The sequence below is a fragment of the Astatotilapia calliptera genome, chromosome 17 (assembly GCF_964374335.1).
Source record: "Astatotilapia calliptera chromosome 17, fAstCal68.1, whole genome shotgun sequence".
NCBI classification, from domain to species: domain Eukaryota; kingdom Metazoa; phylum Chordata; class Actinopteri; order Cichliformes; family Cichlidae; genus Astatotilapia; species Astatotilapia calliptera.
The window spans coordinates 20,794,074-20,813,063 of record NC_137438.1 but is presented as its reverse complement, the minus strand read 5'-3'; the positions used below and the strand labels follow the sequence as shown (position 1 = coordinate 20,813,063).

The 18,990-nt window shown below is 37.9% G+C and overlaps 1 protein-coding gene across 1 annotated transcript; it reads right to left on the bottom strand.

Moving 5' to 3' along the window:
• Positions 1-1,290: 1,290 nt before the first annotated feature.
• On the bottom strand, positions 1,291-11,488 carry LOC113009328 (uncharacterized). The gene is made up of 9 exons (XM_026147557.2): positions 11,184-11,488; positions 7,963-8,025; positions 6,345-6,470; positions 5,235-5,309; positions 4,915-5,010; positions 4,615-4,715; positions 4,129-4,204; positions 3,620-3,703; positions 1,291-2,887 (listed from the first exon to the last, which is right to left on the bottom strand). Exons 1-9 carry the CDS (start codon positions 11,241-11,243, stop codon positions 2,765-2,767), a joined length of 804 nt encoding a protein of 267 aa, XP_026003342.1. The 5' UTR covers positions 11,244-11,488; the 3' UTR covers positions 1,291-2,764.
• Between the last annotated feature and the right edge of the window lie 7,502 nt (positions 11,489-18,990).

The following is an 18,990-nucleotide window of genomic DNA, read 5'->3' as shown; positions in this document are numbered from 1 at the left end:
GAGGCTTCCAGTTGGATAAAATAGTAAATGTCTGTTTGTGGTAATGTTCTTTATAAAGAAATGTTTCCATGTGGAATTAACATTTTACTTTCAAACTTTTTTCCTTGAGGGTTTTAGTCACTGAAGATGATTAGAAACAAGTTCAGATTTAAGAATTTAATTTTACAAAGCACACCACCCACACATTGACTTGCTGCAAAATGTCCATCGCTGCCATCTTCAGGTTGCAGCTTGAAATGCCAAACAAACACAGATGATGCAGGCTATCAGGCGAGTAGGAGAGAACTCCTGTATACTGGAAATAATAATAATAATAATAATAATAATAATCACTCTTCAAATATTGAAAATAAAAGCTGTTTTTAGCATCTGCCTCCTTATTTAGAGGTATGTTTGTGCCCCAGTAGTCTTTCAGCACAGCTGATTGTGTTACTGGCACTGATTTTGCAAACATCACATAAATACCACAAGTGGAGAAAGTTTTCAAACATGCTGAAATACAGAGAAAAGAAACTTACACCTAGAGCATACCGTTAAATGACAGCAAAAATATTATAGTCTGTTAGAGACTTATTAATGTGTCACAAGCAGAGATGGGCAGTAACCCGTTACTGTTTTAAAGTAACGAGTAAAGTAAGGGATTACTCTCGCAAAAACGGTAATTAGATTACCGTTACTTTCCTGTAGGAACACTGCATTACTGCGTTACCGTGATTTTTTTGCGATAATGTCTCATGACAATGACGTAAGCGAGTGCGACGTTCGTGACAACAGCTGTGTGCAGATCAACAATGGATAATATATCGAGTACGGGAGAGAGTATGAGCATGCAGCGTTTAAAGCGTGGAAGTACTGACCTTACTTTGAGTTTGATTCCATAAAAAGTGACAAAAACATTAGTGTCCGTTGTGAGTGGGAAGAAAACTTCTTTTTATAGCGAAAAAAACCCTAAACTTCCAAGCAAGCACCGAGTGCGCTACGACGTAATGGGAAATTCACAAGTTAAAAAAAGGAGACTTTTCCATTTGATTACATTTTGTATGATGGATTATGTAGAAAAAGTAGAATTGGGCTGAAAGATCTATCACTTTATTACCTATTCAGGTTGTAAATCGTGTTTTTAAAAAGTAACTAAGTAATTAATTACTTTTGAAAATAAGTAATCAGTAAAGTAACGGGATTACTTTTGGGGGGAAGTAATCAGTAATTAGTTACTGATTACTTTTTTCAGGTAACTTGACCAACACTGGTGTCAGGGACCAAGCAGTAAAGCATAAAGGACACCGGTGGTTTTAATTCAAAAAACGGGTTTTATTGACCCAAAAATATGAAAATATATTTAACAAAGCCAAAACTTAAACAGGCAGACCAATAAAAGAGGTCAACTCAACAGACTAAACTCAAGATAATAATTAACAAAATCTCAAACAAACATATGGTAAACTGACCTGCTGAAATGACACACAGGGGGACTTAAATACTGGTTTAGCTAAACCAAATGACACACACGGGGGAAAACAAGATGGCTGCCATATAACCAACTAATACAAAACATTTAAACAAACATGAAACACCCCCCAGGCAATGAAGCATGTGGTGCAATCCAATTAGGCTGTCAGCAGTACTTCAGGTCTCCCAGCCCTTTTGCCAGACAGGAGGAGACACCAACCCCCAGGTAACTCAAACAAAGAAAGATGTATTAATATAACATAAAACAGAACTTTGACCTTGCAAGGTTAATATGTGTGCACGCCATATAAACATTGGAAGGTGTGATGGAAAAATGAATATATTTAATAAAGAAACGATATTGAACAATAAATAGAATATTTTAAAGTAGTGACTGTAAATTAAACTAAAGTGAATCAACGGGTGATGAGGTGTGGAGCTTACCATGTGTGGCATGCCATCACAACTGGTCACAAGTTCCGTTAAATAGTTGTGAGACAAGACAAATAAGCCACTGTTTAAATATGCTCCTGTAATAACATTTGCCTACCCCAAAAAATGTAGTTTTACAACCAATCAGAATTAATATGGAGCAGATCCAGGAGAGCCGTTACACCCTCTGTTACTGTGATTGTTCTGAAAATGGTGGCAATTTGTCCAGAGGCATTTGCAAAACAGTCCTAAAGCAGTCCTCTGAATGGAGTTAAAAGACTAAAATAATTATTTATAACTGATTCTAGACCCAAAAACCCAGACTTCCTATTTTAGTTTTTGCAAATAGAGCGATTGCCAATTTATTTTTAAAAAATGTCTAAAACAGACTAACATCCTTTAGATTTTCCTCCAAAAAACAATGATTATGCCCATAAAAGACTGTCATTCTGCAAAAACACAAGTTAGCTGCTAAAGATTAATGATTAATGATGGCACCTGCTTTGTGCTAACTAGATACCAGAAGCATGTTTAAACAGTAACAGAAATTTCCATGTTGATATGGGAAGCAGCTGTAGTGGTTAAAGCTGATGCCATCAGGATGCTGCTGTTAGAAATTTGCTTCTGCTACTGAATACATGAAGGTATTTTGCTACAATGAAAAGTTTAAGTATCTATTGTTTTGATCCCCTTCCATTAAACACAAGATGAACATTTCAAGAAGGAAATGTTTTACACCATATACACCAAATTAGCATTTTCAGGCAACAGCTCCATAAAGCACCATGTGTTCATTCTGGACCATCTCATCAGCACCAGAAGCCCAGAGAGTGGAAGCGCATTAGTATCGTTGTCTTAATTTTGGGTGAAAGGGGGTCAGAGGTCAGGTGAGGGAAGGTTTAGGTTGGTATTTCACTCTGTCGTAGTCGTCGACTGTAGTTTCAACTGGAGGCTTCTTCCAGTATTTCTCCAGACCCAAAGCAAGACACAGAGCAATGGCTGTTATCTGCAACACACACACACACACACACACACACACACACACACACACACACACACACACACACACACACACACACACACTGTGTATAATATTTTATACATCATTATTCATCACAGTAAAAATTGCACTGCAATTGCCTTGCAAAAGGGAAAAATCAGTGGTTGCCTGGTGACTTTTTCTTGTTGCACTTTTGGCTGGTTGAGACTGAAATCAAATTTCTGTGTAACACCCTGAATCTGAGCAAACGATTTTGATTGCAAGGCGATTGCACAGGTGGACCATTAGGGTCAACCTGTTTCCAAACAATCAATTTTGCAATGAAATCATAGAGTAAAAGCTTTTCTTGAAACTTCCAGTGTTTTAGAATGGATGGACACTATCAGAGAAACTCTTCCAGAAATTCTAGACAAGCACATATATAAACTAGACATTTCCAGAAATTAAAATTCATGTCTTGGGAACTTCTATGAACTTAAATTTCTCCTCTAATCCTTTTATACCCATATAAACCACGTTTATATGGGTATAGAACAACCATATAGCCTCTTCCTCAATCATGCAAACATATCTACAATCATAACTTTTAGATTTTAGAATTTTTGCATTCATGCATTTGTTAATTTCTTCAAGCAGCTGGAGTTTGTTCTCTTTTCAACTCTTTATATATTAAAAAAAAGATATGGATCTTGGTTTTAAAGTAAGATAAAAAAAAAAGCTGAGTGTTTTTTTTCTTACTGCAATGGTGGCGAAAGCTGAAATGATTCCTATTCTGAGCTTGACTGGGAAACTCAGGTAGCTCTTTAGGATGGGACCACAGGGCTGCCAAAAATATAAAGGTGAAGAATCAACATGATTAAAAAAACGTCTGTTTTTGGCGTACATAAGTCAAATTTCCCTTTGCGTTTATTTGCTTCTGTTTGTCTTTATAACTAAACAACATTATAAAAGATTAACTGAACTAAAGAATAGAAAGACTAAACCAGACTGCCACTGGATCGAAGATGTACAGTGGGAAGATGGAAAATGTAAATTTAAAAGTGTAATAGAAAATAGTAAAATAGAACAAAACATAAGAAAAAAGGATAATCAGGAAAACTAGTAAAGGAGAGCAAGAAAAAAGAAAAAATAACCAGAGAAAGGGAGAAAACACTGGAGAATTGTAGAAAGAAAGATGCTGAGGAAAAAGTAGAACTGTGTGAAAATTAATGATAGAAGAAGAACAAAACCCTGAAGCAAATATTTACCTTGGAGTGCACAAACTGCTGGTTACTTCCCACCATCACACAAGGCTCATATGAGCTGGAATTACCAGGCTGAGATCTGTGGGCAAAAACAGAAAGCCAAAATTTAAGAGCCAAGACAACCCATCCATCCATCTTCTTCCGCTGGGGCCGGGCCGCAGGGGGAGTGGTCACTACCCACAGCTCTTTACCATAGGTAAGGGTAGGGACGTTGATCGACAGCTAAATAATTTAAAAATGTATTAAACTTAAATATTCAGTTCATTTCAATTTTATTTATACAGTGGCAAATCACAACAACAGTCGCCTCTGTTGTTGTGACCCTATATTGTAGGGTGTACCCTACCTTATTCTGAAAAACAGCTAAAAACTCAAGCAAATTACACATTTTCTAAACGTATGAAATAGAAATTATTTAAAAAATTAGATAAAAAATGACTCTACAATTCAATATTCAGCTAATCTATCTAAAATCCAGTCTTAACATACCTTGACTCACTGGTATAGGTGGTTGTAGGAGGTGTGCAGATACAGGAAAAAGGAAGCTGATTATCCCAGTCTTCAAATTTCCTCAAACCACAACAGGAGTCCTTGAAAACACACAAATATTATCATCAGTTAAAGCTCAAGGTTATCATTAGTCTTGGTGTTGAATTACTCATTCAGGTCATATATGTCTATAAAATTAGGTCATAGTTGTTGCTATGACAACAGGACAACAGGAAAAACTAAAAAGTTATATCACTTTTTCATTTCTTTATCCTTATTTTTTTTCTTTGTTTCACTTACCGACGTCTGAAGCTTATTTAATTCTTTCTGGATGTCAGCTGCTGCTTTGTGTAGGGGTGTCACATTGAGAAACAATTCATCCACGGCAAAGTCCATCTACAGTAAATAATATAAACGTTTGAAGAGTGATACACAAACACAAGCAGAGTTTTAAGAGTAATTAACTTTCATCTGTATTACTTTATTACTTATTTAGTCAGTTTACAGCCCAAAGATAACGGTTTCATATTTCATAGTCATTGCATACCTCCAGGGGGCACTGGTGACAAGAAAGCAAGGACTGTCTAAAAATACAGTAAGTGAAACGAACAGGTAGTTACCTGAGCTTGAACCTGAACCAGGGGTGAGGCAACGATCATTAGTGCCACAAACTCCACAAATGTCAGAGCAGAAAACTGGAAAAAAGATTACAGGTTAATGCCACTACTCTAGTGTGTGTGTTTGTACTTGTATGTGTATGTTTTGGGGGACCACTTTGGACCAATAACCTTTGTAGTGAGGACATTTTTGGAACACAGGGGCATTTGGGGGTCAGCCTCATTTAGGGACAGCAGCTTCAAACTTAGCTTTAGAATTTGGGTTAAAATTATGTTTTCGTATATATGCAATTAGGGATTAGGGGTTGGGAATACTTCTATCAGCTAGGATCCTCACAAAGATGCTACATTTGAACTTGTGGAGTGAAGAGCCCACTCCTGAAGACCTTCTATGACTCTGTGGTGGCCTCAGCTATCTTTTATGGTGTGGTCTGCTGGGGCGGCAACATCTCTGCTGGGGACAGGAAGAGACTGAACAGGCTGATCAGAAGGGCCAGCTCTGTTCTAGGATGCGCTCTGGACCCAGTGGAGGTGGAGAGTGACAGGAGAATGGTGGCTAAGCTGTCATCCCTGTTGGACAACATCTCTCACCCCATGCAGGAGACTCTGACAGCACTGAGCAGCTCCTTCAGTGGCAGGCTGCGTCACCCACGGTGTGGGACGGAGAGATTTTGCAGGTCTTTCCTCACCACTGTTGTCAGACTCCACAACAAAGACTTCAACTGACCAAACACACACATCCACACATGTGCAATAGCAACAACACTAAGTGCATTACTCTTTTTCTGGCATCGTTGTATTATACTCAATTGTATATAGCATTTGTATTCTATTTTATTCGATTGCATATAGTATTTTATTTTATTCTATTTTATTGTGTACAGTATCTTATGGATATCTTATTCCAGTGTTTGTTCTCTATTTTTTTCTATGCAACTTTGTACATAGAAAAAATGTACAAATTTATTTTATGTTATCTTATCTGCTTTACTGCTTTAACAAAACTAATTTTCCATGCGTGGGACTAATAAAGTTTATTTTATTTTATCTTATCTTATCTTATCTCATCTTATCTTATTTTAACAAACACATGTATGAATTTGTGTTACTCACCACCAACAGCAAAGATTTGTAGTCCAAAGAGGCAGCAGATATGCCCAGAACAGACAAAACCATTGTGAGTGGACCAAACACCTGCAGGACCAGTAAGCCATTACTAATGGACAGCTGGTCAAACAACTGAAAGAGAGAACGTCAGATAACAAATATATTTTATTTAACCTAAACAAAAGGAATAAATAACAAATATTTATAATAACAACTATTGAATATGCAGAACAGTATCTGAGACCATTTCTAATGAGGCAATGAACAGGATCAGCAGAAATGGTAAATGGTATAGCCTGCATTTGTATAGCGCTTTACTTAGTCGCTAAGGACCCCAAAGTGTTTTACACGACATAGAGTCATTCACCCATTCACACACAATCACACACTTGTGATGCAGTGTGGAGCAGAAGGTCCAGATGCATCTTTTAGATTATGTGCCAGATCCTTGCAAGTCCTTTTCCTATTTAGGACATGACTTTGAGATACCACTCATCTGCTGTTGTTAGTCTTTAGGCCTGGCACTTCTTTTGCCCACTCCTTGTCCAGGTTCCTCAGATATTTTAAGGACACATAGCACACCATGTTGAGATATGCCAAGTTTTCAGCTGCTAGCTCTCTGGGAATCACCTTGTTGGTGCAAAAATATCATTTTATGTCTGTAAAACTGTGCCATCTTTGGCATTTTTATAGATTCAACAAAAGAAATAGGAAAAAGTGACATGTTTGTGACACACTTCCGGTAATGAAGTGCTTGAAGATGCTACTGAAAATTAATTTATTGGTGAAGTTGATTGTCACATAACACTGATTCATTGTTCGAGTTAGGTGCCTTTTTGTGCTTGAATTATTCTTAAGTTGGTTTTCTGTGACTAAAAAAAGAAATCAATCCTCTAAAATTGTCAAGTATACTGGCTGGAATGAAAGTGAGGATAAAGCAGCCAGTGTCCAAAGAAAACTTTGAAAGACCCTCAGAAATCCTGGGAAACTATATTAAAGACCACTCTAAAGACTTCAAGAAGGTCTGGCTACTTGGAAGCAAACTATAACCAAATGACGGGGGATGGGTACTATTTAGCAATAATATAAAAGATAAAATATGTAAAAATGAAAATGTATAAAATAACTACTAAATGCAGTAACTAATAACAGCACAGCAATACACAATTATATTATTATAATTATTATATATATTCAAATATGCCTTTATTTAACTTTGGAAATCATACACGTTGATTAGTATCTATGTATATATGTATGTATGTATGTATGTATGTATGTATGTATGTATGTATGTATGTATGTATGTATGTATGTATCTATCTATCTATCTATCTATCTATCTATCTATCTATCTATCTATCTATCTATCTATCTATCTATCTATCTATCTATCTATCTATCTATCTTCTTCCTATCAGTGCTAGAGTCCAAGCTACATTACAAGTGGCAGGCTCACAGTTGCATTGTGGATAATGTATGCACCAGAATCTTACAAGAAAGTAGAAGTTGTGTTATAAAATGTCAACTATGAGTCTGAGGAAATATAATGTGAAATTAGAGCTGTTTCACTACATAGTTGATTCTTGTATAAAAAAGTGTGGTGAAAAAAATCCCATTTTACCTCTGCAACAGGTATATCATCAATGGGGGAAAAAGCAGCACCAATCATCACAAACCCAGACACCTGCATAATAAAAATGAATAAAGAATAAAAATAGTAAAAGGCAATGACTCAAACTGGTTTACACAAAAGTGGCTGTTGGTTGGTTTCACAGATCAGGAAGTCTTTAACAGCAGAAACATTCCTGTGAAATGCCTTCTCTTCCCCAGAGAGACTGGGAACTCTGACAGCTTTATATCACAAATGTAATCTGTCTCACAGTCAGCAAGTTGAAACTTTCCAAAACAGTCCAACTACACCTTAAACACTCATGGTTGTCTCATTCTTTGACTTCCACATTCCCAGCCTCTGTTGGCTTACTTAGTGAATATTCTCTCTGCAACTTGTCTTACGCAGTTTAAATGAACAGAAAAAAACAATAAAAACACTCACACATTTATTTCTATTATTTCTAGATGTTGCTTAAACTTAGTGGAGCACCAAGTAAGCTCCTGAGTTTGAGCCCCAGCATTCACAACCACAGAGATGCAAAATGTATACAGTGGGGCAAAAAAGTATTTAGTCAGCCACCAATTGTGCAAGTTCCCCCACCTAAAATGATGACAGAGGTCAGTAATTTGCACCAGAGGTACACTTCAACTGTGAGAGACAGAATGTGAAAAAAAAATCCATGAATCCACATGGTAGGATTTGTAAAGAATTTATTCGTAAATCAGGGTGGAAAATAAGTATTTGGTCACCTCAAACAAGGAAAATCTCTGGCTCTCACAGACCTGTAACGTCTTCTGTAAGAAGCTTTTCTGTCCCCCACGCGTTACCTGTATGAATGGCACCTGTTTGAACTCATCATCTGTATAAAAGACACCTGTCCACAGCCTCAAACAGTCAGACTCCAAACTCCGCCATGGCCAAGACCAAAGAGCTTTCGAAGGACACCAGGAAAAGTATTGTAGACCTGCACCAGACTGGGAAGAGTGAATCTACAATAGGCAAGCAGCTTGGTGTGAAAAAATCAACTGTGGGAGCAATCATCAGAAAATGGAAGACATACAAGACCACTGATAATCTCCCTCGATCTGGGGCTCCACGCAAGATCTCATCCCGTGGGGTCAAAATGATCATGAGAACGGTGAGCAAAGATCCCAGAACCACACGGGGGGACCTGGTGAATGACCTGCAGAGAGCTGGGACCAAAGTAACAAAGGTCACCATCAGTAACACACTACAACGGCAGGGAATCAAATCCCGCAGTGCCAGACGTGTTCCGCTGCTGAAGCCAGTGCATGTCCAGGCCCGTCTGAAGTTTGCCAGATAGCACATGGATGATACAGCAGAGGATTGGGAGAATGTCATGTGGTCAGATGAAACCAAAGTAGAACTTTTTGGTATAAACTCAACTCGTCGTGTTTGGAGGAAGAAGAATACTGAGTTGCATCCCAAGAACACCATACCTACTGTGAAGCATGGGGGTGGAAACATCATGCTATGGGGCTGTTTTTCTGCCAAGGGGACAGGACGACTGATCCGTGTTAAGGACAGAATGAATGGGGCCATGTATCGTGAGATTTTGAGCCAAAACCTCCTTCCATCAGTGAGAACTTTGAAGATGAAACGAGGCTGGGTCTTCCAACATGACAAAGATCCAAAACACACCGCCCGGGCAACAAAGGAGTGGCTCCGTAAGAAGCATTTGAAAGTCCTGGAGTGGCCTAGCCAGTCTCCAGACCTCAACCCCATAGAAAATCTGTGGCGGGAGTTGAAAGTCCGTGTTGCTCGGCGACAGCCCCAAAACATCACTGCTCTCGAGAAGATCTGCATGGAGGAATGGGCCAAAATACCAGCTACTGTGTGTGCAAACCTGGTAAAGACCTATAGTAAACGTTTGACCTCTGTTATTGCCAACAAAGGTTATGTTACAAAGTATTGAGTTGTATTTTTGTTATTGACCAAATACTTATTTTCCACCCTGATTTACGAATAAATTCTTTACAAATCCTACCATGTGGATTCATGGATTTTTTTTTTCACATTCTGTCTCTCACAGTTGAAGTGTACCTCTGGTGCAAATTACTGACCTCTGTCATCATTTTAGGTGGGGGAACTTGCACAATTGGTGGCTGACTAAATACTTTTTTGCCCCACTGTACCATGCAGGGGCTTGTCCTCCCATGATGGTTCCTCTTCTTGCTCCTCTCCTTTCTCTGGTTTCTGCTGCCTGAGGTATTCACTAAGCACACTATCAGTTGTGAGGCCATCTTCCTGATGTACTCATGGATCTTTGTTGTTTCGTCCTAGACCGTGGTTATGACACTCCCTAGTCCCCTGCCTCCTTCCTTCCTCTTATGAACTTAAAAAGTGAAGGTTCTAAAATTGTTGCTAAAAGACCTCCACATTATTTTAGTGTTTTAGTGTAGTGAAGAGAGATTTATTAGTAAAAAGATTAAATCAAGACTAAATGTTTACTTTAAATAAAAGAAAATCTTTTTGAGTACCACACAGTGCAAGATTTTGGCAACATAACACACCACCTAAAATATTTTAATGTTTAGATAAGTATTAAGAATACATGAAAACAAATACTTCACCCAAAAAAACAAGAAAAAAAGTTGATTCTATGCTGTTTTCTCTCGTTTTAAATATAGGGCTACTTTAAGTTTTTATGTATTATGTGTTTTATTTTTATTGTTTTGTTTTATTTTATTGTTCTTAACATATTTAATGTACAGCACTTTGGTCCTGTGCTGGGTATTTTAAAGTGCTTTATAAATAAAGATTGATTGGATTTAAACGCAACATATAATAGTTGCCAAAAATTAGACAAATATAATCTTGCACCTGCTACCAGAAAGCAGTTGCTAGTTATTACCACAATTATCACAAATATGTATTTGAACCCAGAATGAAACTAAATTTTGTACGTGCTCAACGCAAAATAATTACATGTCTACAAAATTATAAGTAAAAGAAAAAAAGTTAAAAACAAACATACTGTTTCTGCTTTTCACCTTCTGTTTACAAGACTGTAGTTACATTGAAATTCATTAATTAGCACATGTAATCAACACCTGAATGACACACTGTGTATTTCAAAAATAGTAGATTAAGATTTTAGACCATTATAATTTTTTAAGATTACCTTTTTAAAATTTTCATTTTTTAAAGATCCAATCACCTCCGACAGCCCACACAAACATGCAGTTAACAATTAGCAGTGTGCTTACCAGTAGCAACACAGTAACACAGATAGCAAGTCCTCGCAAGTAGCTCCTGCAGCGAGCCATGGCTGCTGTCTGAGCGAGTCCAGTTAAAATAGAAACAGAGTAAAGTCCAGAGCCCACTCCTGTGTGATGGATGTTGTTTAAAGCTCCGTGTTTGGCGGCAGAACGAATAACATGACCAAGTTTGGAAGATTGGCTGAGAGGAAAAGAGAGAAGGGGAGAAGAGGAGAGGAGAGGTTATTCCAGGTAACAATAACAACTAATTAAGCGTGGAGGGTGATTGAAATAGAGATATGAATGTCAGTAAGAAAACAGGAAGGTAAATGACAAAGAAGTATGAAAAAGAAAGTGAAAGTGACAGGAGGAAAGGGAGGAAAATAAGTAACAAGTGTGATGAAAGGACACAGGGAAGACAAATAGCATTTCTAATGTGAAAACGTGTTTATTTTTACACCATAAACAAACACAGCAGCAACAGCCCAACTTCATTGTTGCATGGCAACTGCAGACCCAACAATCCTGCTCCACAACTCCTTCCTTCACCTTTTCCTTCTGTCCTTTCAGCACTGTTCAGAACAGCATGTGATGGGCCAAAAGCATCTCAACTGAGCATAAATCATCGTTCTACCTGGAGAGGTGAGCTGCAAACTTAAATTTCTTGCAATTATCGTTACCCAGAAGAAGAAGAAGAAGAAGTATCCTTTATTGTCATTATGTGTTCACACATAACAAACTCTCAGCACACACCAGAAGGTTGTTATATTAGTGGATCAGTTTGTGTGTGTCTTTAAGAAATACTGTTATGGGCCATTGCACATACGACCTCCAAAAGTGATTATCTTTTTGAACTGATTTAGACCACTGCTTCCAGGATGTTTTTGGAAGGATGTTTTAGCCGAAGTTAAATTGGACATTTTCCATTATTTTTACCTATGTTTTGATACCAGGAACATCTTCTAGTTGTGATTGATGCAGTTTTGCTATGGAAAACTGGATTCCATGATCTTGATGCACAAAGTCAGCTACAATAAGATGTTAATTTGGCTTCAGTTTGATTTGTATATTTGTGATCAAGTTATTTGCTTGGACTTATCAAAATAATATTTCAATTTCATATCAGTGTTATTTTGTAGTAAGTGCTGTACCAGGACGGGAGTAAAATAGACTGGAATCCAGCAGAGTCATTAAACTGGGTGCTGTGTTGACTTTAGGTTAAAAATAGCTGCAGGGGATGGACCAGCAGAGTGTGTTTATGGCCAAACTTATGTGTGTTAGAGAAACAGTCATAAACAGTGTCCCTGGTTGTTTCCCAGCAGACATTTACAGATTTGGGCAGAAATATAAAAATATCTCTGGAATCAGCCACATTAGCCAAAACAGTGGTAATGACGTGTGCAGTGTAAACATCCATTGCGGCTGTGAGATACCAGACGTAACTCTTGTTCTATGAGCAATTAATACCATAAGGCTTGGCTGCTTTGTTATTCTGACTGTTCCAAGCTGTTTCTGCAACATCTTCCTGATTGTTTTTGCTGAACGCAGGTGGTTTTCTTTCTGAGGAATTTAAATTTTATGCAGAAGGGGAGGGGCCAGGTTTAGTTTCCAAATTTCACGCCATCACACAGTTTGGCTTTGACTCACTAAGAACAGTGGTGTTGCTTGTCCTGTCATTTGTGTTTGGTAGTCAGCTATCTTATTTTCTTTAATTATGGATGTCAAGAAATAGATAAAAACTTCACTGTCAATTTAAACACCCGAAGTACTCAGATTGAAAGTGTAAAGTATAAAATGAATATTTAAAAAAAATTCCTTACTTTGTTATATTACATTACATATTTTGATTTTTATTTGTTTATTTTTAACAGGCACAGTGTAGATTAATAAACACTGTTATTTCTTTTCATCTGCAATCCCTCGCTAAATATCTAACCCGATGGTAGTTATACACTGAAACATACACATAACCGCACTGTATTAAGCATTAGTGAGATAATGGTGAATACTTCATTTATAAAGCATTATGCCTTATTATTATGTAATTTATAGATACAGATCTAAATGGTTTAGCCTTGATTAATAAGCTCATATATAATGAGACTAATGATAGCATTTTTATATAACATCAATTACAGATTTTCCATTTCGACAAATCTGTGCAAAAATATGGATTCATTTTCATTTTCTGTCTGATAGTCACACTGTTATGATGTTCTGATGGCAAAAACAAAATTAAGTTCCCTTTTTGAACGTGGTCGGGTTGTTGAACTGCATAAGCAGGGTCTCTGGCAGCATGCCATCGCATCTGAGGTGGAAAGCAGTAAGACAGTCATTTGGAATTTTTTTAATGGGTTATGGAATATAAGAGTCAAGTGGAAGACAAAAAAGTTTCCACAGCACTGAGTCAGAGGATCCATTTGGCTGTCTGTCAAGACTCTGGGCAATCCTTGACCCAAATTAAGGTTGTTACTGGTGCTGACTGCAGCCCCTTAACATCAGATGGCATCTGAGACTGAAGGGCTTCAAAAACAAAAAACGCCAAAGGCCTTGTCTCCTTGAACACCACAGAACTGACCGTTTGGACTTTGCAAGAAAGCACCAAACATGGGACATTGAAAGGTGGAAGAAAGTTTTATTCTGTGATGAGAAAAAATGCAACCTTGATGGTCCTGATGGTTTCCAACATGGCAAGACAAGCAGATCCAACGTGAGATGTTTTCTACACACCATCCTGCACGGGGGCGCCATAATGATCTGGGGTAATGGTGGTAAATTTGATTCTTTTTACTGAATTGAGTTTCAATGAGTCACTTACCAAAGTGAATCGGGTTCTTTTGAGTCATTTGAGTCACTGAGGCAGTTGCCCAGAGAGTGCAAAAAATGTACATTTTCACTCAAACTTAATTTATTTCTCTTTTCATGTATATCCTACTGCTAAGATGAGTGATTGAAAAAGAAAAACAACTATTTTTATAGAGTAAAAAAAAGCACAAAAAAAAGATTTCTAAAGGGAACATTTATTTTATTTATTTTTATTTATTTTTATTTGTATTTTCCTCAAATGTGTCAAATATATATATATTTTTAAATGTCCACTGAGCTGTGAGCCAGGGGGCAGTAATGCGCCTTAACATTGGTTGCCAACCAAGAAGAAGAAGGAGCTGTGAGCCAGGACTGACGTTGAGTGAGTCCTGAGTGATTCGTTTATGCTACGATTCATCACAGAAGGGAGTGAGTAGGGTTGCCAACTCCCTGAAAAATAAATAAGGGACACCTCGTGGCCAGGGCCGGGCGACCCAGTTGTCTTCACCCTTCCCAGTGTGGTGAATTTTCTAGCTCTTTTTTTGTGTGTGAAATTATTTTTTTAACCATTTGACTTGAAGTTGATTTAAGTAGATGCATATTCTATTCTTTGTGATATGAACACATGTGAAACAAATGATCATTTAGCCATTTATTTTTAGCTCAAAATGACAACATTAACACACTAAAACAGGTCTCTTTCTTAAACAGAAGCCTGTCATGCTTAACTTTTGAGAATATAAGTAAATCTTTCTTTAAAAGAACTCTGTCCTGCTTAACTTAAAATAATAGAAAACAATAGAAAGAAAAACATTCTTGTAACAGTGCACATTTAGTGCATTTAGTACAATTGGCTTCAGCTAAGGTATTATTTCAGCTTTTCTAATGCTAATCAGCTGCTCCTGTTTGTAAACCCGCTTGTTCCCATGATTACGCATCTTAACTCATCATCATTATTCATCTATGTATTACTTTTATGTATTAGTCATCAATTTGTTGTAATCATCTATCCTTGCAGTTGTTTATTACACAAAATAAGTTATATTATCACACTTCTGGCCACATAGTGCTGATATTCACTGCACATGCCCATATTAACTTTTTCCAGCCAGGTGTTTTCCTTTTCCCATTCTTCCCTTTCTCTGAGGGGAACAAACATTGCTGCTCTAATGCTGGGCTTACACTGTGCGGTTTTAGGCCCATTTTGAGCCGATTTTTGAGTGATCGGACCGATTTTGGCCTTCATCGTGCGTCGTGTAGTATACGTGGGGTAACGAGAAGTGATTAACACCTCACGACCAGCTCCCGATCATCAATCGCTCGTGAGGGTGTCACCACAGGCGCTCACACTGCTCACGCGCAAACACGTAAACGTCGGTGAAAAAGACGGCGTGATCTGGACACAAGCGAGTGTCTGCCCAGCATTAGGTGTACTGTCATCCGAGACTTGCACCGCAGTGTTGGCGTTTGTTTCCCTGTTGGCCATGCTTCTTGTTGTGGTCATCTTTTGTCTTCCGGTATTTTCTCTGCAAGCGACCTTTCCTCGACCAATGAGATGAGCGGTAATCTGAATTGTCATACTCGAATTGTCATAAGTGTGCTGCCAGCTCATTGGTCACAAAGCAGGAGAGGGGCTGGGAATTATGTTTTAAAACAAAGCGTTAATTCCATTAAAAGTTATAGACTACTTTTGATTCTCACTGTATTATGGGACAAAGTGCGTCCCTTATTAGCTCAATACGGGACATGTACTTTTGTTTCTAAATACGGGACGATTCCGTTTTTTAAGGGACGGTTGGCAACCCTAGCAGTGAGTGAGTGAGTAAGTGAGTTATTTGTTTATGCTACGATTTAGCTCAGGAAAGGAGGGTTTTTTCTTCCAGTTCAGAGCAGAAATGTTTTTGTTAAGAAACTTGCTGTTGTTTTTTCCCCACAATTTTAATGGTAAGCTAGATATATTTCTACTAATAAAATTAGTCAGCAACAGGGATGAGTCAGTGAGTCAGTTGGGGTGTGAAACATGATTCACGAGTCAGTAAAGTGATTCTCGAGTATTGAGAATCACTTAACTTTTCATGATTTGCACATCACTAATCTGGGGTGCTTTTTCCTTCAGTGGAACAATGGAGCTTCAGGAGGTGCATGAGCGTTAAATGGTCCACTAGCATCATATATTTTGAAGGTTAACATTAGTTAAATTAGCTAGCATAAAGCCAGTGTGTCCAGCTCTGCTATATGTGATGTGTCCAGAGCTTCCAACAGACTCGAGCATCACCTCTGCTCTCTACAGTTAAGTTAAAGTAAAACCTTCACGGGTCTCCAGAAAACAGTAATGAGCTGAAGTAACATGAAAACAAAATTTTAACTCGTTATCTTTAAGTTATGTTAACATAATCCTACTGAAGATCTGCCTGAAAAGTAAGTTCCGTAATTTAAACAGTAACCAAATGCTGTATGAAGTTAATCCAATATTTAACTTTAAACTTCATCACCTAAAAAGGCACCCACAAACCCCATCCTTCCCGAGGTACGAGTTAAGTTATTTAAGGTGCCTAGTTCTGCTGGAAGTTTCTTCTTGATGGTACTTTAATTCTCAAAAAACACTTGCTCACAGGGCATCATATATTTGTCGGGATTTTCTATGTATTATTGTTATTACTTTACTAGGGATGGGAATTTAGATGAATTTAACGACTCTGATACCTTTTTACCGATATCACTTAAGGATTCGATTCCTTATCAGTTCTCTTATTGATTCTCATTGGGTTCTTGCCCGCTCCGCTTTGAGCGTTACCACCATTACTAAGCAGCATATCAAACATTACATTTGTGCAAATTAGGATTAGAATTAGAATTAGAATTCAACTTTATTGTCATTGCACATTGTCATTGTCATTTGGATGCATTTCCTCAGTGTTGGGTCATTACTCAAAAAAGTAATGTAATAATAATAATAATAATAATGGATTGGATTTATATAGCGCTTTTCAAGGCACCCAAAGCGCTTCACAATACCACTATTCATTCACTCTCACATTCACACACTGGTGGAGGCAGCTACAGTTGTAGCCACAGCTGCCCTGGGGCAGACTGACAGAAGCGAGGCTGTCATATCGCGCCATCGGCCCCTCTGGCCAACACCAGTAGGCGGTAGGGTAAAGTGTCTTGCCCAAGGACACAATGACCAGGACAGAGAGCCCAGGGATCGAACCGGCGACCTTCCGGTTACAGATATTACACAGAACACATTTATTAAAAGTAATGCACTACGCTATTTAATTACTCCAGGGAGAAAAATAGTTGAAAGTGTTAGTTAGCAGAATAATGCCGTTGTTTCTGTCATTGGATGCAGTTTGCAGTTCAACATTATGCTCTTGTCCTTTTGTGCAATAAAAATAAAAGTAAGGTCCACATCCATGCTATGGTAAATGACCTGCATTTGTATAGCGCTTTTCTAGTCCCTAAGGACCCCAAAGCGCTTCACACTACATTCAGTCATTCACCCATTCACACACTGGCGATGGCAAGCTACGTTGTAGCCAAAGCTGCCCTGGGGCGCACTGACAGAGGCGAGGCTGCCGGACACTGGCGCCACCGGGCCCTCTGACCACCACCAGTAGGCAAACACGGGGTTAGTATCTTGCCCAAGGATAATTGGCATGCAGCCAGGAGGTAGCCTGGGATTGAACCACCGACCTGATTAGTGGCTGACCTGCTCTGCCACCTGAGCTACAGCTATAAACTATCCTGCTATTTTCCTCCCTCGATAACTGAAATCAGCTGATAGCAGCGCAAGTACAAGAACCAATAAGCAGTACCAATAGGCAAACAGACTAACGATTCCAAGGAATTTGACTACTAGGAACGGTTCTCGTCGATTCCCATTCCTAGTCTTTAACTTACAACACAGCACATTGAAGCGACTGCTGTTGTGATTTGCCACTATACAAGTATAACTGAATTGCTAAGCTAAACAGAGCTATCACATCATTTCGCATGGAACATGCAGCTAAATAAACAAATGTTTCTATATACTGAGGTGTCAGAACTCACAGGGAAGGTTGTCAGATTTTGTCTTTATTGGGTAAATAGTTAAGGCATCAAGCTTTGGAAATGCATTCCACAACTTAATTTATTTTGGGTTTAAAAGTCCTGTTTCTGTCCATGTACAAAGGTAGATTTTTCTTTATCCGATTTCAGAATTATTGGGAGTAACCAGAATCTGTGTGATATCCACTTGGAATTCTAAATGTCATTTCTATTGTTACATTTTTTATAAATTGTGTTTATAAACACAAAAATGTGACAACTCCATAATGATATTAATAAAAATGGTTTAATATATTAGAATTTTCTTTCTCAGATCAAGTCCATCATTAACTCACTTTGATCTCCCCATCTGATAGTTGATTAGAGTGAGTAAAAGTAAAAACACATTAGGAAGGTTTCTGTTCCTTGCAATTATAATGAGAAGGAAGTGAAGGAAGGAAATGTGAGCAGTGTGCGGAAACAGGCCACTTCCTGTCACAGTAAAATGTTCTGCATTTCTTGAATACAATTAAAGCAAATCAGCTGGTACTACCATAAAACTCAAACTCATGACAAAAATAAAAAATAAAACAAAAAACAAACAAACTTACCTTTGGTTAGATTGTATATGGCCCATGAGAAGAACATTTATCTTCAATCTGAATTTCCCTTCTTGATTTGTTTAAATTGTTATTTATTTTAAATTGTGTTTGACAGGTGATATAGTGATTAAAACCACTTTAAACAGCATCAGGAACAAAGCAGATTCATCCAGGCAAACACTGAGCATCCTCAGGCCTGAGGACATTAATCTTTGGTTTTAAAAAAAAAAAAATCAATCACATTTTTTTTTGACGTTCATGCTTCCATGGGAAAACAAAACAAAAACTTGTAAATTCTCGGGATTCAGTTTTTCTTAATAATTATGGGATACGTGAAAGTTTTATTTAGTTGGCTGAATTTATTTTTGTTTTGTTTTTTT